At 48.3% G+C, this 22,148-nt stretch overlaps 1 protein-coding gene across 2 annotated transcripts in view; it reads right to left on the reverse strand.

Annotated features, from left to right (window-relative positions):
* Window positions 1-21,601, reverse strand: part of TAF1 (TATA-box binding protein associated factor 1) — a 290,896-nt gene extending 269,295 nt beyond the window's left edge. Inside the window, exons 1-2 of one of the 2 annotated variants that reach the window (XM_069209109.1) lie at window positions 21,335-21,601; window positions 6,314-6,422 (exon numbers count right to left, since the gene is read on the reverse strand). In XM_069209109.1, the coding sequence (XP_069065210.1) occupies window positions 6,314-6,422; window positions 21,335-21,442 (217 nt within the window). In that variant the 5' untranslated portion in view covers window positions 21,443-21,601. The remainder of the gene's footprint in view (window positions 1-6,313; window positions 6,423-21,334) is intronic. The other variant, XM_069209102.1, reaches the window with a different exon arrangement.
* Between the last annotated feature and the right edge of the window lie 547 nt (window positions 21,602-22,148).

Consider the following 22,148-nt stretch of genomic DNA (forward strand, 5'->3'; position numbering starts at 1 on the left):
CTTAAATACGGTCAAGGGATTGGGTACTAGAGCGACGTATCCGATTATGCGCGCTCACATGTTGAAACGTTGACATGGAGAAAGGACCAAACTACTCAGCCGCCATATTGGTAGTACAATCGTACCAATGGGCGGAATACGAAAAAAAGTCAAAGGGCGATTACCGCTGTGCTATTGTCATGAAGAATAATATTAAGTTAAGTCTGACGGTATTGGTTGCTAAAAATACCCTGTATGCAAGAAAACATATACTAAGAGAAATCATGGGCCTAGAGTAACTCAGTTAAAGCATACGCAAATTACTATGGTAGGGGTTAGTAAGTGCTCATTATAGTATTGTAGTTTAAGGTAAATTGGCCATCTATGATAGTCATACTTAGTGATCCACAAATTACAACGATGATAATACTTCCACCGAACAGGGAATGATATTAGCACATAAACTAACAATAGTCCATTTTACATTGCTAAAAAACAAATCATACAGAACATGTGAAACATATTATGTAATAAATATATAGATATATTATTGATATAAACACTTATTCAGCTCGGTGACGAGTCTAATATAGTCACCGTGAGGACAAGTATATTTTTCTTAGATCCAAACGTAACATAATGGTATTTTGTCTAAAACTCATTTATATGTGGTTGAGATGTGTGTCAGCCTATTGATTCCGTACCCATTTAAGATATACCAGTACCCGAAATACATTCCACCACCTATCCACCCAAAAATAATTCAAGTTCTCTATCTGTATTAAGACCTGTTTCAACAGCTTTTAATCGTAATATCCACATGGCCTCTTTTTTCCTCAATGTCAGTTCCCTATTGCCTCCTCTTGGGTCAATACCTATGTGGTCAATACCAAAAAACTCAAATGATTTGGGACATCCTTGTAATTCACATGATAGTATATGAGCGATTAGTGGGTACCTATAGTCTTGATGTGCAAGTGCCTTTGCATGTTCACCTATCCCAATTCTTAATGGGCGAATTGTACTCCCAATATAGTACCGTTTGCATTTACAGAGCACCATATATACCACAAATGAAGTACCACAGTTAATACGTGTTGTGATCTTAAAGATTTTTCCAAACATATCTGTAAACTCCGTTCTTTTGCAACTAGCCCACTTGCAAACACTACAGTGACCACAGTTGTGGAAACCTATTAATCGAGATGATAGCCAATTTTCCTTAGTATGATATACAAATCATTAACAATGCAAAACGGCGAGTTAAAAATGTACAAAGGGAATACACATTAAAACCTAAAAAACACATCGCTGATAGAGATCGAGAAAAGGTTAGACTCATCATAGATTATACACAGTACGCAAAATTATTGCATAAGTTTATGCGCAAACATTGGCATATTCTATCACAAGATGATTCATTAGAAGACATTGTTGGCACTAAACCTGGGATCACACACCGTAGGGGTAAAACATTAAGATGTATCTTGAGTCCTAGTTATCCCTCGATTAATAGGTTTCCACAGCTATAGAAAAACTATTTGAGTGCCTCTTGTAGTTGTTGGTTTTCACGTGTGCATAGCACATCTTAAGACCCAGCGGTGGGGTCTTTTCAAGGGTGCACCTTAAGATGGTTTAAATATTAATATATTACTTTTCCCTATTACCCAGAGCGCCTAATACTCTCCTGGTTAAGTACACCCACACTTATTCACACTCACTGCTGTAGCCTCAGACGGGGGTGAGTTGACAGGAGCCGATATGCTCTGTTCTCTATTAGGAACAGGGTGTAAGGCATAGAAGTGGATCTTGCAATGTCTCAAAACAGCCATGAAAAGTGGTAAAGGAAGGGTGGAGTGTTCAAAGAACCTCCTGTAGGAGGCTGGCCTGGCTTGTAGTGGGTACCAGAGGTATTTACACCTTGCACCAGGCCCAGGTATCCCTTATTAGTGTAGAAGAGGTGTTTCTAGCAGCTTAGGCTGATAGAAGGTAGCTATAGCAGAGCAGCTTAGGCTGAACTAGGACACATGTAAAGCTCCTACTATACCACTGGTGTCATATGCACAATATCATAAGAAAACACAATACACAGAAGTACTAAAAATAAAGGTACTTTATTTTTATGACAATATTCCAAAAGTATCTCAGTGAGTACCCTCAGTATGAGGATAAGTTTTACACACAAGATATATGTACACAAACCAAACTTAGGTAAGTAATAGAAAGAAAAGTAATGCAGTGTTGAATTACAGTAGATTGCAATAAGAGCACATAGGTATAGGGGCAACACAAACCATATACTCCAAAAGTGGACCCCAAACCTATGTGAGCTTGTAGAGGGTCGCCGGGACTGTAAGAAAACAGTGAGGGTTAGAAAAATAGCCCACCCCAAGACCCTGAAAGGTAGGTGTAAAGTGCACCTACTACCCCCAGAGAGCACAGAAGTCGTGATAGGGGGATTCTGCAGGAAGAACAAACACCAGCAATGCAACAACAGTGGATTTCTGGACCGGAGTACCTGTAAGACAAGGGGACCAAGTCCAATAGTTGCGACAGTGTCGAGAGTGGGCAGGAGCCCAGGAAATGCCAGTTGAGGGTGCAAGGAAGCTGCCACCGGATGGAAGAAGCTTGGAGTTCTGCAAGAAAGAAGAGAGCTAGGGACTTCTCCTATGGAAGACAGATGTCCCACGTCGCGATGAAGCTTGCAGAGGCGTTCCCACGCAGAAAGACAACAAACAAGCCTTGCTAGCTGCAAGGGTTGCGGTAGAGGTTCTTGGGTGCTGCTGTGGCCCAGGAGGGACCAGAATGTCGCCACTTGGAGGAGGAGACAGAGGGGGCGCCCAGCAACCCAGGGAGCCCTCACAGAAGCAGGCAGCACCCACAGAAGTAAAGTGAACGGAGTCCACGCGGAGTCACAAAAGGGAGTCCCACAACGCCAGAGGACAACTCAGAAGGTTGTGCACTGCAGGAAGGAGTGTCGGGGACCCAGGCTTGGCTGTGCACGAAGGAAATCCTGGAAGAGTGCACAGGAGCCGGAGGAGCTGCAAAATCACGCGGTACCCAGCAATGCAGTCTAGCGTGGGGAGGCAAGGACTTACCTCCACCAAACTTGGACTGAAGAGTCACTGGACTGCGGGAGTCACTTGGACAGAGTTGCTGAGTTCCAGGGACCACGCTCGGCGGGCTGAGAGGGGACCCAGAGGACCAGTGATGCAGTCTTTTGGTGCCTGCGGTTGCAAGGGGAAGATTCCGTCGACCCACTGGAGATTTCTTCAGAGCTCCTGGTGCAGAGAAGAGGCAGGCTACCCCCAGAGCATGCACCACCTGGAAACAGTCAAGAAAGCCGGCAGGATGAGGCGATATAAGGTTGCTAGTAGTCGTCTTTGCTACTTTGTTGCAGTTTTGCAGGCGTCCTGAGCAGTCAGCGGACGATCCTTTGGTAGAAGGTGAAGAGGGAGATGCAGCGGAACTCTGGTGAGCTCTTGCATTCATTATCTAAAGAATTCCCCAAAGCAGAGACCCTAAATAGCCAGAAAAGGAGGTTTGGCTACCAACAAAGGAGGATTGGCTACCAATACGGGTAAGAGCCTATCAGAAGGAGTCTCTGACGTCACCTGCTGGCACTGGCCACTCAGAGCAGTCCAGTGTGCCCCAGCACCTCTGAATCCAAGATGGCAGAGGTCTGGGACACACTGGAGGAGCTCTGGGCACCTCCCCTGGGAGGTGCAGGTCAGGGGAGTGGTCACTCCCCTTTCCTTTGTCCAGTTTCGTGCCAGAGCAGGGCTGGGGGATCCCTAAACCGGTGTAGAATGGCTTATGCAGAGATGGGCATCATCTGTGCCCATCAAAGCATTTCCAGAGGCTGGGGGAGGCTACTGCTCCCCTGCCTTCACACCTATTTCCAAAGGGAGAGGGTGTAACACCCTCTCTCAGAGGAAATCCTTTGTTCTGCCTTCCTGGGCCAGGGCTGCCTGGACCCCAGGAGGGCAGAAACCTGTCTGAGGGGTTGGCAGCAGCTGCAGTGGAGACCCCATATAGGCAGTTTGGCAGTACCCGGGTACTGTGCTAGACACCTGGGGGATCATGGAATTGTCCCACCAATGCCAGAATGGCATTGGGGTGACAATTCCATGATCTTAGACATGTTACATGGCCATGTTCGGAGTTACCATTGTGACGCTATACATAGGTAGTGACCTTTGTATAGTGCACGCGTGTAATGGTGTCCCCGCACTCACAAAGTCTGGGGAATTTGCCCTGAACGATGTGGGGGCACCTTGGCTAGTGCCAGGGTGCCCACACACTAAGTAACTTTGCACCCAACCTTCACCAGGTGAAGGTTAGACATATAGGTGACTTATAAGTTACTTAAGTGCAGTGGTAAATGGGTGTGAAATAACATGGATGTTATTTCACTCAGGCTGCACTGGCAGGCCTGTGTAAGAATGGTCAGCACTGGCAAAAGAAATGCTGCAGCCCATAGGGATCTCCTGGAACCCCAATACCCTGGATACCTCAGTACCATATACTAGGGAATTATATGGGTGTACCAGTATGCCAATGTGAATTGGTAAATTTAGTCACTAGCCTGTTAGTGACAAATTTGGAAAGTAGAGAGAGAGCAGAACCACTGAGGTTCTGGTTAGTAGAGCCTCAGTGATACAGTTAGGCATCACACAGGGAACACATACAGGGCACATACTTATGAGCACTGGGGTCCTGGCTAGCAGGGTCCCAGTGACACATAACAAACATACTGACAACATAGGGTTTTCACTATGAGCACTGGGCCCTGGCTAGCAGGATCCCAGTGAGACAGTGAAAACACCCTGACATATACTCACAAACAGGCCAAAAGTGGGGGTAACAAGGCTAGGAAGAGGCTACTTTCTCACACCTCCCTTCTCCAAAAAGGGTGGAAAAGAAGATATCTGGATTTCAGTTATCCCGGTAGAGTTTACAAACCTTGACCTCTCAGGCTCTACTGCATGTTTACTCACAAACATTCTCCCAGGGGCCACAAGTGTTGGGTGTAATGTGGACCAGGGTGGCATTGATGTCAGCAGGGTGGCAGTTGGGTGCTAGGCGGAGTAAACTGTAAGGTGGGTGTAAGGGAAGAGAAGCATACATCTAGTGTGTGAATTGCACAGTTTGAAACCAAAAACTTGAGACTAAGACCTGCTTCTCCACTTAACCAAGTTGTTAGTTCCTAGACATTTGTTTTATTCCACTTTCCCTCCATGTTCATCATTATCACATATGAGAGAACCTAGAAATACATAACTGCAGGATATATGTTGTACAAAACCTTCTCCTGTGTGTTATTTGATAAACTATAACGTTTTTCTTGTAGAATAAAAACCCAGGACACCCAAAGAATGGGCATAACTGCTGACTTGCCTCTTAGTTCACTATTGGCATTGCTGCCAGGGCGGGGAGGGTGAATGTTTCTACACTCATGTTTGAAAACTTACTTTTCCCAAAAGATATTTCTCAGTGCACCAATACAATCTGATGTACTGCAGTGAAATGGTTCTGAATTTTTTTAAACAAACTCCAGACTTTAACACTTTTACACTATTGCTGCAATATGTGTTTGAAAATTAAGATGTTTGTAATTTTAAGCAGCGCAGGACACCTTAGTTACTTCCTTTCTTGAACTGCAATTAACCTTTAACTAAATGCTTTCCTGTTTATTTAACAACTTTTTAATGTTAGTGCTGAGTCAAGTAAACAGCAGCCCAGTACAGCTGTTGATCAAGGGGCCACAAGTAAAGGTTATGGGGCCATACTTTGAGTATCACTGCCCCATTAGGTGTTCAGTCCATATTACATTAAAACGCAGAAATGTTCTCTAGTGCTGGATGTATGATGCATCCCATGATGGCTGAGCACATTTACCTAAGACAGTGAATATATAAAAGGTCTCATGTTGAAAAGCAGACATTTCAATGTCTTTCTGTCCAAAGTATTTTAATTTTACTAACAAGACTGTGTATTTGACATTTGTCTTTCCATAATGGTTTCTCCACCTGATAAACACAATATATTGTTCAATATCTAGATTTGCCATTTCTAATAACAAGCATTACTTTTATCCATTATAAGGATATTCAATTTAGTGACATCAACAGGATATAAGACAAGGCTAGCCATGGTGGGATTCGTCCGTGAGACCTGCAGGTTCCAATGAATATCATTGGAGAGCAATAACTCCCTGTGCCATCTCATAAATGAGCTGCTACAGCACAGGTTAGGTTTAATTTCCCAGTACACTACTTCTAAACAGAAGTAACTCTTGTTACAGACAAGAATATCTGACCAAGCCTCCTACCATCATCTGTACTTGCTCCATCGCCCTGGCTCCCGTCGTCTGTGGTAATCTCTGTGATGAGGCTGCCAAATCCCAGCGCTCCAAGGCCAGCTAAGTGCTTCTTCGATTCCTGCAGAAGAAAAAGAGAGGCACAAATATATGTTAGTGCAGAACTCTTTGAGGAATCACTAATAACCGATTCCATCACAATCAATGTGGAAAGACACATTTTAAACACAAATCCAGCAAAGACAGAATTCTAATTAAAACCATCAGTTGTATTATCAAGAGTGGCTAATATTTATCACAAGAGGCACCCACACAAATGTTCAACTAAAGGAGACCGCCCACAACTCACCCACACACAAACTAAAAACCCCAACACACAGGATCAAAAGCCACAATTCACTGGTGCAGTACCGCTGTGCCACCCTGCTTCTCCTTTCAACACTTGTGAAGGAAAATATGGTGCAGCACTCACTAACGACTGCTGACGAGTCACTAGGCTGGTGTGCTACTTAAAAGAGCACTTGCCTAGGGATGGGGCCACCTTTTAACAACTGATGTCTTGACTAATGGTTTATGGCAGCTGTTTAATCGTGACAGAGTATAGGTCTTTTTTATCTGCACCCCATGTGGGAGAGAATGCCAACTGGTAGTCATGACTGGAACCCCTCACTTCCCCCAGACTGTAAGATAACTCTCTAGCTCTATCTACAGATTATATAAATTCAAGGCAACACATAACCCAAATTGGTGAGGGTTTTCTCATCAATAAGTGGTATTTATCCAGTTGGCTTAGTACTAAATCAACCATGCAGGATTTCTTGAACACAATTGTGTCAAATATGATACACACCACCATAGTCTGAGGGCCACCGGCGATGCTACTAGGGTATTTTTCATATATTCCAAAGTCAATTAACAGCACTACTGATTCCAACCTTGAGAGGGCATATCATGGTTGAAAGGTCCCACTTCAAAAGCAGTGGTCTGGCCAAGGGAAGCAACACCAGAATGACTAAGTGGAGATGTATTTGTCAATCCAACCATAAACATCCACACCTAGGGGCATACAGAGACACCTGTGTAGCTATGTACCCGATATGGCTCTCTACATAAACCTCAGTCTACTCTCCCTAGAGCTGAAGGACCCTCGGGTAGTCTGTGTGAAATAGGTCATCAAATGCATAGTTAAGGATCATGATGAATATTCTATTTCCAAAAAAACAACCCCTTCCCCCATTTGGCAGCACTCAAAACAGGCCTGGCGCTTACCACTAACCTTCAGTTGTGGGTTTCAAACTAAATATGGTTCAGTAGCCCTCCCAGGGCATTCAGGTCAATGTGGTCTATCTCCCAAAGTTGCAGTTCTTCCAGTGAACTAAAATGTGTTAAGTATTCATTTATTTCAATATTTCATTTTCTTAACTTGATAACTATTTAGGCACATGTTTTTGTCTCTTCGTGAGCTCTTGGGTGAAGCACAGCAAGCACAGGTCGTTAAATGTTATGCTGCAGACACATTTGTCACTCAGAACATGGAGAGCTCCATGAAGTGAGAAACACATGTCTGGGGCTAAGAAAAGGAACCATTGCAAGTATTCCTAAGCAGGACTATGGGGGGACATTCCAGTGGTTGTTGCTAATGTTTTTTTTCTGCACAGAGCTATTTCAACAGAAAATGTGCCTCCTATACATGATCAAACACAACCATTCTACTTGTGTATGACTTCCACACGTAAATATGAGAAATATGGATGTAACTTAAAAGCCAGAGCTGTCAACTTTAGGTCTGGGAGCTAAGTTTGAGTCGCGATATGGACTAAACATCATTTGATTCTGGGCAAATCAACTCATCTCCTGTGCTGAATCCGATCTTGTATATTATTACCATGATATCATTTCAGATGTTGCAGTAATGTTATCTATGACGTCATAAACATGCCATGACTGATTGTAAAATGGGAAGTAATTAGTGCATGGCGAGGTCACATGTTATAATTACTTGAGAGAACTTATGCTGTTGCTGCTTTTTTCGCAAAGTTCTTCATTGTCTGTAGTTGCCACATAGTCCATCATCTGCACATTTTAACAAACAAATTGTTTGTAGCTAAACAGATCAAAGTTACTACAAGGTTGGTGATGTGTTCCCACACAGTGAGAGGTCCTTCGCAAAGCTTAACTGGTCATTTTTCAGTTAACTATTTCTTCTTTTGGTTGTTATACTGGTTCTAAATAGATGACATCTTTGACCAGGCAGTATTGCCATGAGTAAAAGTAACAACGTAATGTAATGAAGTAATACTATAAATATATGCTACATATTTTGACTTTTCTTGCTAATAATTTAGTCAACCGTGCTGCATAATTTGGTGTTCCACCGCCACATAATTCCAGTGGCCCTGACTATAATGTCAGTAAATGTCTATTTAAAAAAAAAAATGTAAAGTAAAATGTCCATCACAAGGTGCAGCATGATGTTGGGAGAAAGGGCAGGACTGTGGCCAGACGATGCACACAACCCCCGCGCGAGCCCTCCACTTCGCACACAGTTGCTTAGGTCATGTAACAAAATGTGAAGAAAGGTAGACCTACTGGCTTTGTCGAAGGGTCACAATAGGAAAATAAAAAAAAGCAGCGGGCCTCTGGGCTTTATCAGGGGGTCAGCACATCAGCATATATAAAGCAGACCTATTAGCTTGTCACAAAATCACCAATAAGTATAATCAAATGTATATTTCCTAAAACCACACATTGTACTGTTCAATAATAGTGACTGTCAAAATAATTCCAGTAAAACAGCATTTTTTTAAACAAAGGTTTAAACATGTCCGAGTCTTTATTTAACATTTTCCAGCCCACAAAGTGCAGCCATAGAATCTGCCACAATGGATCCCTGGACTCCAGCTGAACAGCATACAGCCCTAGCTCAGAATGCTTGAAACAATATAGTAATCCCTCCTGGGGTCATGGATGCAATGCCCCAGGAGACTTACTGTATTTCTTTATGTTGCTGGAGCTGCTGCACTCCCTGCAGCCCTCCACATGTTAAAATAAATGCTTTAGGGTTCCCCTTCGACTTCTAGGGGCACCACCAGGACTCTGAGTGCTTCTATAAAATATGGTAAGCTGACTAAGGGTTATGGATTCAATTACCCAGGAGACTTCCCTTAGGTCTCTATCAGAATATGCTCCATACAGGAAAATATAGCATCTATCGTCTGCAGATAGAAATCCCTTACTCTGACTCCAGTCATGATGTATGCATCAAGTAAAGGTTTCTATTGAGCTACATTCCTTACACACAAGTTAAACAGGTGGTTTTTACTCATGCTGGTATAGCAGCTGCACCCAGCTTAAATGTACTGAATGCTCAATGGGCGTGAGACAGGTCTGAAGGGGACTGAGACTGCTGGTCATCTACTCTAATGGGAATTTTTTATTTCTTTTTCTAAAAATATATTTTATTGCCATTTCAAATCACTAATTTATTTTTCTTAAAGCAATTTAGGCCTGTGGTATAAACATCAAAATCCCTTTGCCTCCCACAAAAATTAAACCCCATCCTACATTTATTTCCCAATTCATTTTATTAGAGCAGTTGACAGCAACACACAGAAAGTCACACGCAATTATCAAACACTTCTTCTAAAAAAAGGTGTCTTGCACGCTTTGAATACTGTATATATTACTAGCTATTTAACGGCTCAGGCAGTGATCCATGTGCACTCCACAAGCAACCCCAAAGTTACCACAGCAGCAGCTCAGGTGCAGAGGTCAAAGTGGTGCCCAAAACGCATAGGCTTCAATGGAGAAGGGGGTGCCCCGGTTCCAGTCTGCCAGCAGGTAAGTACCCGCGTCTTCGGAGGGCAGACCAGGGGGGTTTTGTAGGGAACCGGGGGGGACACAAGTCCACACAGAAAGTACACCCTCAGCAGCACCGGGGCGGCCGGGTGCAGTGTGCAAACAAGCGTCAGGTTTGTAATAGGAATCAATGGGAGACCAAGGGGTCTCTTCAGCGATGCAGGCAGGCAGGCAGGCAAGGGGGGGGGGCTCCTCGGGGTAGCCACCACCTGGGCAAAGGAGAGGGCCTCCTGGGGGTCACTCCTGCACTGGAGTTCGGATCCTTCAGGTCCTGGGGGCTGCGGGTGCAGAGTCTTTACCAGGCGTCGGGATCTGAGAGCAGGCAGTCGCGGTCAGGGGGAGCCTCGGGATTCCCTCTGCAGGCATCGCTGTGGGGGCTCCGGGGGGTCAACTCTGGCTACTCACGGTCTCGCAGTCGCCGGGGAGTCCTCCCTGAAGTGTTTGTTCTCCACAAGTCGAGCCGGGGGCGTCGGGTGCAGAGTGGCAAGTCTCACGCTTCCGGCGGGAAACGCAAGTTGTTTTATAGTTGCTCCTTTGTTACAAAGTTGCAGTCTTGGGTGAACAGAGCCGCTGTCCTCAGGAGTTTCTTGGTCCTTCTAGATGCAGGGCAGTCCTCTGGGGATTCAGAGGTCGCTGGTCCCTGGGGAGAGCGTCGCTGGAGCAGTGTCTTTAGAAGGGGGGAGACAGGCCGGTAGAGCTGGGGCCAAAGCAGTTGGTGTCTCTGTCTTCTCTGCAGGGTTTTTCAGCTTAGCTGTCCTCTTCTTCTTAGGTTGCAGGAATCTGAGTTCCTAGGTTCTGGGGAGCCCCTAAATACTGAATTTAGGGGTGTGTTTAGGTCTGGGGGGTTAGTAGCCAATGGCTACTAGCCCTGAGGGTGGCTACACCCTCTTTGTGCCTCCTCCCTGAGGGGAGGGGGGCACATCCCTAATCCTACACGATGGAGGATTTCTAAAAGTCAGAGTCACCTCAGCTCAGGACACCTTAGGGGCTGCCTTACTGGCCAGTGACTCCTCCTTGTTTTTCACCCAGAGCAGGCTTTTGTTTCTGTCCCCAGAGAGCACAAAGGCCCTCACCACATGGGGTCAGAAACTCATCTCTCAGCAGCAGGCTGGCACAGACCAGTCAGTCCTGCACTGAACAATTGGGTAAAATACAGGGGGCATCTCTAAGATGCACTCTGTGTGCATTTTTTAATAAATCCAACACTGGCATCAGTGTGGGTTTATTATTCTGAGAAGTTTGATACCAAACTTCCCAGTATTCAGTGTAGCCATTATGGAGCTGTGGAGTTGGTTTTTGACAGACTCCCAGACCATATACTCTTATTTATGGCTACCCTGCACTTACAATGTCTAAGGTTTTGCTTAGACACTGTAGGGGCATAGTGCTCATGCACCTATGCCCTCACCTGTGGTATAGTGCACCCAGCCTTAGGGCTGTGAGGCCTGCTAGAGGGGTGACTTACCTATGCCACAGGCAGTGTGAGGTTGGCATGGCACCCTGAGGGGAGTGCCATGTCGACTTGGTCATTTCTCCCAACCAGCACACACAAGCTGGCAAGCAGTGTGCGTATGCTGAGTGAGGGGTCCCTAGGGTGGCATAAGACATGCTGCAGCCCTTAGAGACCTTCCCTGGCATCAGGGCCCTTGGTACCAGTTACAAGGGACTTACCTGGGTGCCAGGGTTGTGCCAATTGTGGAGACAACAGTACATTTTAGGTGAAAGAACACTGGTGCTGGGGCCTGGTTAGCAGGGTCCCAGCATACTTCTCAGTCAAGTCAGCATCAGTATCAGGCAAAAAGTGGGGGGTAACTGCAACAGGGAGCCATTTCCTTACAAAAGGTTTTTTGACATTTCTTGGAAATTTATTGTCTGTAAATGACAGTGCGCTACCACATCATGCTTTAGTAATATATTTATTAAAAGTGAGTGTTTAAACATAAACTGAGAAACACTCCTGCCCTGACGGCAAAGCTATTAGTAAACTAAGTGGCATGTCATGCATGGATCATGTATACCCTGTATGTGGGCTGGATTTATTATACATGGAGCAAACGTTTAGTGTATTTAATCAAGCAAAAGAGGACTTTTTTTTTTACATCAGAAATGCTGAACTCGGATATTTGAAGATGCACTCATATGTTAGAATGAAGAAAAAGGAGACTGTAAAATACAATATTTGCCTAGGATCACACAATTTGAGACCCGTTTCCGGGTCTAGTACATTACAGTTAGGTTGAGTAGATTGTTCAAGCTACTCGACCTGCAGGTCTAATAACATTTTTGTGATTTTTCTAGGCCCGATGGCATAACTTAGAGGTGAAGTAATGATTAGGTAAATGAAGAGGAAATGAGAAACATAGAACTTTGTCCCAATTATGAGTTGCTATGCCAGCAATCAGCAGCACAGGTAAAAATAACTGGCTTTGCTTGTCTGAAGAAAAGCTCGGGACTGAAATTTTTGTGATAGCTTGGTCCTCATCATTAATCAGCATTTACATGAGTTTTACTTACGTAGCATAAGCAATAACTTTAAACTTATAGTAAAACTGTGCTGAAAGCGCAGTGCTCGAGCGACTAGGGTGTGACAAATAAAATGATTTGAGTGAACAAAAGAGCTTTTTGTGAGGGAGAAGTGTTTTGAAATAGTTGTACAACTGATTGTTTTGGCCACAAATGTTACAGAAAGAAGCCTCATAACGAAGAAACATCTGAGGCTACAACAAGGTGGAAGATTAAATCAGAGTCTTTATTGAATAGACTACATTAGCAGAGTTAAACTGTGCCCTGAAAGGAGACTGTTGGGAAACCGAGTCAAAGCAAGACATCTGCATTGCAAGAGCTTATCTCAAAAGGCATACACAGCAAATGACTGCACAGTAGATACGTTTGACAAAGAGACGGTATTTTCATTGAACCTTTAAGACAGCCCATATGCATGCATAGTCTTCATGTCAACAATAACTTAAATCCAATGTTTTATCATGACTGCAAAGTAAAATAAATAATGTATAAAGGCAATTACTGAATAGCACACTGTCTTTATGGCAAGATAAGGCACACAAACAGCATACACTTTTGAAACAAAAAAACTATAACTAAGCAATGAAAATGTTGTTTCAGGAAAGCAACAAGCAGGCAAACAATTAGAGGGTACAAGTTAGGCAGCATTTACAATCTAATAAAATAGCTAGTAGATGCTCCATCACTAAAACTTGATGCGAACAAAAATAGGACACGGAATCCATGCAGAATCTCTCTTTGTCTTAATGCACAGCCCATACAAGCACGGCAAACTAGGAAAACCAACAAGCCAAAGTCACTCTCTCCAAACTTTTTGATGTATTAAAAACAAAATATATTACCTGAGGTATTCCAAACAACTAAAACCCACTTTAGCCAGACCTAAAAAAACAGTTGCTATATTAGGGTTGGTTTGTCTTCTAGAAATCTGCCGGCATGGGTCTGGCAACATTCTGATCCTCTTGTTGAAAGTCGGAGAGGGTCCTCCTCAGGATTAAACCTCAACAACTGAAGACCCATGGGCCCTCTGGAGGGCCAGAACTTAAAAACCTTGTTGACCTCAAACTTAAACTTGTATTAATCTTTTGTTAGAGCTTCCTGTATGCTGCAAATGTGATTTGTACAACCCTCAAAAGATAGTATCAAGCCAGATGACACTGCCACTCTCTGTGTACTTACAATTCTGGTGTAAGGGCAGGGGCATGGCTGATGGACTACTGCAATTCATGTGACCACCCCAAGAAGCCAATCAAGACACTTGAAGGAAAAAATTAACCAAACACTGATATGGAGGTGAGGAATCATTTAATGGGGACTGTCTGGGAGAAGCACTCCTCAACATTTGCGTTAAAAATCAAGGACAACGACCACTGACCCTGTCGGGCTATATGAAGGTCCACAAAGCTCCCCTATGGGTGACCGATCCAACTTCAATTTGGACCTACCCGGGTTTTGTTTACAAAACTTGAACTGAAAGTTAATAGAATGTGTAACCTACAGCAAGAGTATGAGGCACTCAGATTTCTAGCACAGTTAGACCATTGGAGCTACTGCCTACGGCTCTAAAGTAAGAGTTCAAAAGGTTTAAGGACCCTAACTAAAAGACAACCAGGCCATACAGCAGCCAAGCACAGTTGGGATTTTTAGCCACCTTAACCAAACTGATCTGAATCAGCTTATTTACTTATTTGCAGTTTTATGTAGTGTGAACCAGACTCAGGTGAGAAGTGTCTAGGTCATGTATCATAACAATTATATTATAAAGGAAAAAGTGGAAAAGTAGAAGATCTATAGCATCTACATAGTGTTATGTCAAAATCTTTCCTCATTCCGAGAAACCACGCAGCTAACCATGGTGCTGAATTCTCATGTGCTCTTAAGTACATAAAAAAGTGATGGATGAAATGGTTCAATCAATCTCAGCCACTGGTAATTATGCAGGGCTGCATCCCAATCCATTGTTATTTTGCACACCATGTCACCTCAGATTAGACTCACATCTATGCAAATCAGTCTTGCCCCTGCTCCAATGAGAACAGTCCAGTTCGAAATACCTAGCCAGGTCCTCCCTGAACTGGAACACAAGCAACTCAGGACCAGTTTTACCCTAGTTATGGGCACATCAGCCAGGGATAGCTTGATTCCAGTGACGCAGTGTGCACGGGATCCACGTCTGGGCATACCATCATACTTAGGGTGACACACTAAAGTATACAAAAAGTGATGGATGGAATGCCTGGCTGAAGAGCCCTAACTAGAGCGAAACCGGTCTTAGGCTGCTTGTGTTCTGGTTCAGGAAGGACCTGGCAGTTCAGACTGGACTGTTCCTAGGAGAAGCAGGGCCAAGACAGATTTGCATATGGCTGGGTCCAACTGAGGTGGCATGGTGGGCAAAAAAAGAATGGATTGGGATGCGGCTCGAGCAATTGTCAGTGGATGAGATTAAGTCAAGCATTCCATCCATCACCTTATTGTTTTTGAATTCTTATATGCTAACACTGAACCGTCACACTCTATAAATAGACCAGTGAGCAAAAACAAACAACTCTATGGACAGGAATACAGTGCACGACCCCAAAAATATATATTCTTCAAAATCTCTTTAAGGGTTAGGTTAGAGAGTTTATTATTTTTGTTTCATGCACTTTGATTATAACTTTGAATAAAGCTCTGTAGCGTTTTATATTAACAATTCCAGCTAGAAACTGAGAAATAATTAGGTGTTGTGTAATTAATTGTGTCATACTGTGTCTGGGTCTACCTCACTTCACATCCCTAGAGCTTAGGTCTGGATTCCTGACCAATTTACAAAGAAGAATTACAGAGGCTTTGGATACCAAACTTTCCACAACAGACCCATTTGTCAAATGCAACAAAGGTTAAAAACATAAGTATTAAGAGCATGAACAGCTATCAATGAGCATAAACTACTAAGTTTTGGTGAGGTCCAAGAGAAAGTACAAAAAGTGCACTTCTACAAAGAGTCCAACATAGTGTAGATCCATCATCCATGCTGATGCTCCTAACTCACTTTCACAGTTGCTGTGTAGAGCTGCCCACAATCTTCATTCACCCGGTTGTGTAGGTGATCCAGGCTACATAATAATTCTCTTTTACTGTCTAACACTGTCACAATCAGGAAGCAAAACTGCTCCTTGTCAATTTCTTCACCCAGTACTGCACCAGTCCACAGCATCAAGCCACCATCACCAACAGGACAGGCATGGAAAAACTGAAGATTTCCACATGCTGCTGGCCAGCAGAGGACTTTAATTTAGTGCACCACTGCAGGTCCCAACTAGGTCCATACTAGTTGCATAGTATGACCGTTTCAGATATGGGAGGATATTAAAGTCCATCTCTGTTTAATCTAGGTTTGTTCAAAACCATGAGCTATAAATAAAATATAGCAGAATGGACAACCTGCGTATAACCAGATAAGAAGACTATGAACATAAGAAGTACTACAAAGGGATGTACATTTAGCAACATACTGAAAAAGCATAAAACTGCATCTCGTACTTCATCATTTATCACACGGTTACACACTGTGGCCCATAACATGAGAACCGCACCTTAGTGACATGACATGGAAACAAGAAATTACATGAAAAAAACTTCCCACACAGTATCAAACAATGACAACACATTTCCGTCCAAACAACCTACACTGTCTAGTATGCTGGAGACGTAGGCGATGGTTTCAGAACTCTACAATGGGGTAGTAAGTGCTATGCAAATGTTGCAATACAATACACTGCTCAGCACGCTTATACTGCACAATTTCCTATCTTCGCCAGGCGATGGGGGAGCATTACATTTCGACAACACATTTGCATTAATTCTACTCTTCCTTTGCCCAGCACACAGAGAGCATGCACTCCCTCTGGTATCACCTTGACCACTACTCATCTTCTACTGCATTCCTCTGATCCATCCATTCCACCAGCAGCCCAGCTCCGCCTCATCGACTTCCCTGGGATCCACGGCTCAGTTTCTCTCTCTATCTCCAAAGCCTCACCCTGGCCTCGCTCTCTTCCTTCATGCCCCAGTGCCTCCGACTATGGTCTTTCCACTTGTGTGCGCGCTGCTCTCAACTGGACCACCGCAGCTCCTGTCCCCCAGCCTTCAGCCTGTGCCCCCTCTTCCTCCAGTGCCCCTTCCTCCTCTCCCTCTCCCCTGATCCCACCCTTCAGCAGGGGTCCTCTCTCCCTCCAGTGTCCTTCTCTCCTCTCCCCCGATCCCACCCTTCAGCCTGTGTCCTCTCTCCCTCCAGTGCCCCTCTCTCCTCTCCCTCTCCCCTGATCCCACCCTTCAGCAGGGGTCCTCTCTCCCTCCAGTGTCCTTCTCTCCTCTCCCCCGATCCCACCCTTCAGCCTGTGTCCTCTCTCCCTCCAGTGCCTCTCATGTCCCCTGATCCCACCCTTCAGCCTGTGTCTTCTCTCCCCCCAGTGCCCCTCTCTCCTCTCCCCTGATCCCACCCTTCAGCCTGTGTCCTCTCTCCCTCCAGTGCCTCTCATGTCCCCTGATCCCACCCTTCAGCCTGTGTCCTCTCTCCCTCCAGTACCCCTCTCTCCTCTCCCCTGATCCCACCCTTCAGCCTGTGTCCTCTCTCCCTCTAGCGCTCCTCTCTCCTCTCCCCTGATCCCACCCTTCAGCCTGTGTCCTCTCTCCCTCTAGCGCTCCTCTCTCCTCTCCCCTGATCCCACCCTTCAGCCTGTGTCCTCTCTCCCTCCAGTGCTCCTCTCTCCTCTCCCCGATCCCAGCCTTCAGCCTGTGTCCTCTCTCCCTCCAGTACCCCTCTCTCCTCTCCCCGATCCCAGCCTTCAGCCTGTGTCTTCTCTCCCTCCAGTGCTCCTCTCTCCTCTCCCCTGATCCCAGCCTTCAGCAGGGGTCCTCTCTCCCTCCAGTACCCCTCTCTCCTCTCCCCTGATCCCAGCCTTCAGCCTGTGTCTTCTCTCCCCCCAGTGCCCCTCTCTCCTCTCCCCTGATCCCACCCTTCAGCCTGTGTCCTCTCTCCCTCCAGTACCCCTCTCTCCTCTCCCCTGATCCCAGCCTTCAGCCTGTGTCTTCTCTCCCTCCAGTGCCCCCTCTCCTCTCCCCTGATCCCAGCCTTAAGCCTGTGTCTTCTCTCCCTCCAGTGCCCCCTCTCCTCTCCCCTGATCCCACCCTTCAGCCTGTGTCCTCTCTCCCCCCAGTGCCCCTCTCTCCTCTCCCCGATCCCAGCCTTCAGCAGGGGTCCTCTCTCCCTCCAGTACCCCTCTCTCCTCTCCCCTGATCCCAGCCTTCAGCCTGTGTCTTCTCTCCCTCCAGTGCCCCTCTCTCCCCTCCCCTGATCCCACCCTTCAGCCTGTGTCCTCTCTCCCCCCAGTGCCCCTCTCTCCTCTCCCCGATCCCAGCCTTCAGCCTGTGTCTTCTCTCCCTCCAGTGCCCCTCTCTCCTCTCCCCTGATCCCACCCTTCAGCCTGTGTCCTCTCTCCCCCAGTGCCCCTCTCCTCTCCCCTGATCCCAGCCTTCAGCCTGTGTCTTCTCTCCCTCCAGTGCCCCTCTCTCCTCTCCCCTGATCCCAGCCTTCAGCCTGTGTCCTCTCTCCCCCCAGTGCCCCTCTCCTCTCCCCTGATCCCAGCCTTCAGCCTGTGTCTTCTCTCCCTCCAGTGCCCCTCTCTCCCCTCCCCTGATCCCAGCCTTCAGCCTGTGTCCTCTCTCCCTCTAGCGCTCCTCTCTCCTCTCCCCTGATCCCACCCTTCAGCCTGTGTCCTCTCTCCCTCTAGCGCTCCTCTCTCCTCTCCCCTGATCCCACCCTTCAGCCTGTGTCTTCTCTCCCCCCAGTGCCCCTCTCCTCTCCCCTGATCCCAGCCTTCAGCCTGTGTCTTCTCTCCCTCAAGTGCCCCCTCTCCTTTCCCTGATCCCAGCCTTCAGCAGGGGTCCTCTCTCCCTCCAGTGCCCCCCTCTCCTCTCCCCTGATCCCAGCCTTCAGCAGGGGTCCTCTCTCCCTCCAGTGCCCCCTCACCTCCCCCCTGATCCCAGCCTTCAGCCTGTGTCCTCTCTCCCTCCAGTGCCCCCTCTCCTCTCCCCTGATCCCAGCCTTCAGCAGGGGTCCTCTCTCCCTCCAGTGCCCCCCTCTCCTCTCCCCTGATCCCAGCCTTCAGCCTGTGTCTTCTCTCCCTCCAGTGCCCCCTCTCCTCTCCCCTCCCCTGATCCCAGCCTTCAGCAGGGGTCCTCTCTCCCTCCAGTGCCCCCCTCTCCCCTCCCCTGATCCCAGCCTTCAGCCTGTGTCTTCTCTCCCTCCAGTGCCCCTCTCTCCTCTCTCCTGATCCCAGCCTTCAGCCTGTGTCTTCTCTCCCTCCAGTGCCCCTCTCTCCTCTCCCCTGATCCCAGCCTTCAGCCTGTGTCCTCTCTCCCTCCAGTGCCCCTCTCTCCTCTCCCCTGATCCCAGCCTTCAGCCTGTGTCCTCTCTCCCTCCAGTGCCCCTCTCTCCCCTCCCCTGATCCCACCCTTCAGCCTGTGTCCTCTCTCCCTCCAGTGCCCCTCTCTCCTCTCCCCGATCCCAGCCTTCAGCCTGTGTCCTCTCTCCCTCCAGTGCCCCTCTCTCCTCTCCCCTGATCCCACCCTTCAGCCTGTGTCCTCTCTCCCTCCAGTGCTCCTCTCCCCTCCCCTGATCCCAGCCTTCAGCCTGTGTCCTCTCTCCCCCCAGTGCCCCTCTCCTCTCCCCTGATCCCAGCCTTCAGCCTGTGTCCTCTCTCCCTCCAGTGCCCCTCTCTCCTCTCCCCTAATCCCACCCTTCAGCCTGTGTCCTCTCTCCCTCCAGTGCCCCTCTCTCCTCTCCCCTGATCCCACCCTTCAGCCTGTGTCTTCTCTCCCCCCAGTGCCCCTCTCTCCCCTCTCCTGATCCCAGCCTTCAGCCTGTGTCCTCTCTCCCTCCAGTGCCCCCTCTCCTCTCCCCTGATCCCAGCCTTCAGCCTGTGTCTTCTCTCCCCCCCAGTGCCCCTCTCTCCCCTCCCCTGATCCCAGCCTTCAGCCTGTGTCCTCTCTCCCTCCAGTGCCCCTCTCTCCTCTCCCCTGATCCCAGCCTTCAGCCTGTGTCCTCTCTCCCCCCAGTGCCCCTCTCTCCTCTCCCCTGATCCCACCCTTCAGCCTGTGTCCTCTCTCCCCCCAGTGCCCCTCTCCTCTCCCCTGATCCCAGCCTTCAGCCTGTGTCCTCTCTCCCCCCAGTGCCCCTCTCCTCTCCCCTGATCCCAGCCTTCAGCCTGTGTCCTCTCTCCCTCCAGTGTCCCTCTCCCCTGATCCCAGCCTTCAGCCTGTGTCCTCTCTCCCTCCAGTGCCCCTCTCTCCTCTCCCCTGATCCCAGCCTTCAGCCTGTGTCCTCTCTCCCTCCAGTGCCCCTCTCTCCCCTCCCCTGATCCCACCCTTCAGCCTGTGTCCTCTCTCCCCCCAGTACCCCTCTCTCCTCTCCCCGATCCCACCCTTCAGCCTGTGTCCTCTCTCCCTCCAGTGCCCCTCTCTCCCCTCCCCTGATCCCACCCTTCAGCCTGTGTCCTCTCTCCCTCCAGTGCCCCTCTCTCCCCTCCCCTGATCCCTCCCTTCAGCCTGTGTCCTCTCTCCCTCCAGTGCCCCTCTCCTCTCCCCGATCCCAGCCTTCAGCCTGTGTCTTCTCTCCCCCCAGTACCCCTCTCTCCTCTCCCCGATCCCAGCCTTCAGCCTGTGTCCTCTCTCCCTCCAGTGCTCCTCTCTCCTCTCCCCTGATCCCACCCTTCAGCCTGTGTCCTCTCTCCCTCCAGTGCCCCTCTCTCCCCTCCCCTGATCCCACCCTTCAGCCTGTGTCCTCTCTCCCTCCAGTGCCCCCTCTCCTCTCCCCTGATCCCAGCCTTCAGCCTGTGTCCTCTCTCCCCCCAGTGCCCCTCTCCTCTCCCCTGATCCCACCCTTCAGCCTGTGTCCTCTCTCCCTCCAGTGCCCCTCTCTCCCCTGATCCCAGCCTTCAGCCTGTGTCCTCTCTCCCTCCAGTGCCCCTCTCCTCTCCCCTGATCCCTCCCTTCAGCCTGTGTCCTCTCTCCCTCCAGTGCCCCTCTCTCCCCTGATCCCACCCTTCAGCCTGTGTCTTCTCTCCCTCCAGTACCCCTCTCTCCCCTCCCCTGATCCCAGCCTTCAGCCTGTGTCCTCTCTCCCCCCAGTGCCCCTCTCTCCCCTCTCCTGATCCCAGCCTTCAGCCTGTGTCCTCTCTCCCTCCAGTACCCCTCTCTCCCCTCCCCTGATCCCTCCCTTCAGCCTGTGTCCTCTCTCCCTCCAGTACCCCTCTCTCCCCTCCCCTGATCCCTCCCTTCAGCCTGTGTCCTCTCTCCCTCCAGTGCCCCTCTCTCCTCTCCCCTGATCCCAGCCTTCAGCCTGTGTCTTCTCTCCCTCCAGTGCCCCTCTCTCCCCTCCCCTGATCCCTCCCTTCAGCCTGTGTCTTCTCTCCCCCCAGTGCCCCTCTCTCCCCTCTCCTGATCCCAGCCTTCAGCCTGTGTCTTCTCTCCCTCCAGTGCCCCCTCTCCTCTCCCCTGATCCCAGCCTTCAGCCTGTGTCTTCTCTCCCCCCAGTGCCCCTCTCTCCCCTCTCCTGATCCCAGCCTTCAGCCTGTGTCCTCTCTCCCTCCAGTGCCCTCTCCCCGGTCTCACCTTGTCCAGCACACTCTCGTCCTCCAGCTGCCCCGCCTCGTTGATGTTCCCGAAGAGGAAGCCGGTGAGGGAGAAGGGACGTTCCTCGTCGCTCTCCGAGTCCGACATCCCGGGGCCTGGTTAGCGGTGCCCTCGCCTACCCCTCCCGGGGCGATGCCCGCGCCTCCTGCGGAGCTGCTCTTCCCGGGCCTCCGCGGCCCCCACCGGGGCGCCCCCGGCAGCTCTAGGGCTTCACTCCGCCTCCGCTTCACTCGCTGTTGCGGCGCTGCCCACGCCGACCCGGAAGCAGTCATGAGGCCCAGCCAATCCTGGCGCCAGATTCAAAGAGCGCCGACAGAGAGAGCGGACTAGAGCGGACGGCGCCGTAGACATAGAAGAAGGACCCCGTGCTGTCAGGTTGCGGGTGCTGCGCTTCAGTGTGACGTCCCATAGCGCCCACTGGCGCCGTCTGCAGACAGAAGCGCTTACCTGCACGGGTATCACGCTGCGTACCGTGGCTGTGTGCCAGCATTTCATAAAAATATAAACACAATAAAACAAGTACCAAAGATAAAAGCAATTCAATCAATAAATAACTTTATTTCGTCTGAAAGCCATAAAAGTATCCAATAATAAACAGACAATTACCTTGCAATGAGATTACAAATGATAAAAAAACACAATTTCCACACAAAACATTAAAAAGGGGAACAATAATTATACTGAATTAAAATATAAAGCTCATTTGTTAAATCAATTACCGGACAACTATCTAATTTTATAGATCTAAAAACCTACCTAAAAGTGGTTCCATAAAATAGTCTATTTCTTTCTA

The sequence above is a fragment of the Pleurodeles waltl genome, chromosome 2_1 (assembly GCF_031143425.1).
Source record: "Pleurodeles waltl isolate 20211129_DDA chromosome 2_1, aPleWal1.hap1.20221129, whole genome shotgun sequence".
NCBI lineage: Eukaryota > Metazoa > Chordata > Amphibia > Caudata > Salamandridae > Pleurodeles > Pleurodeles waltl.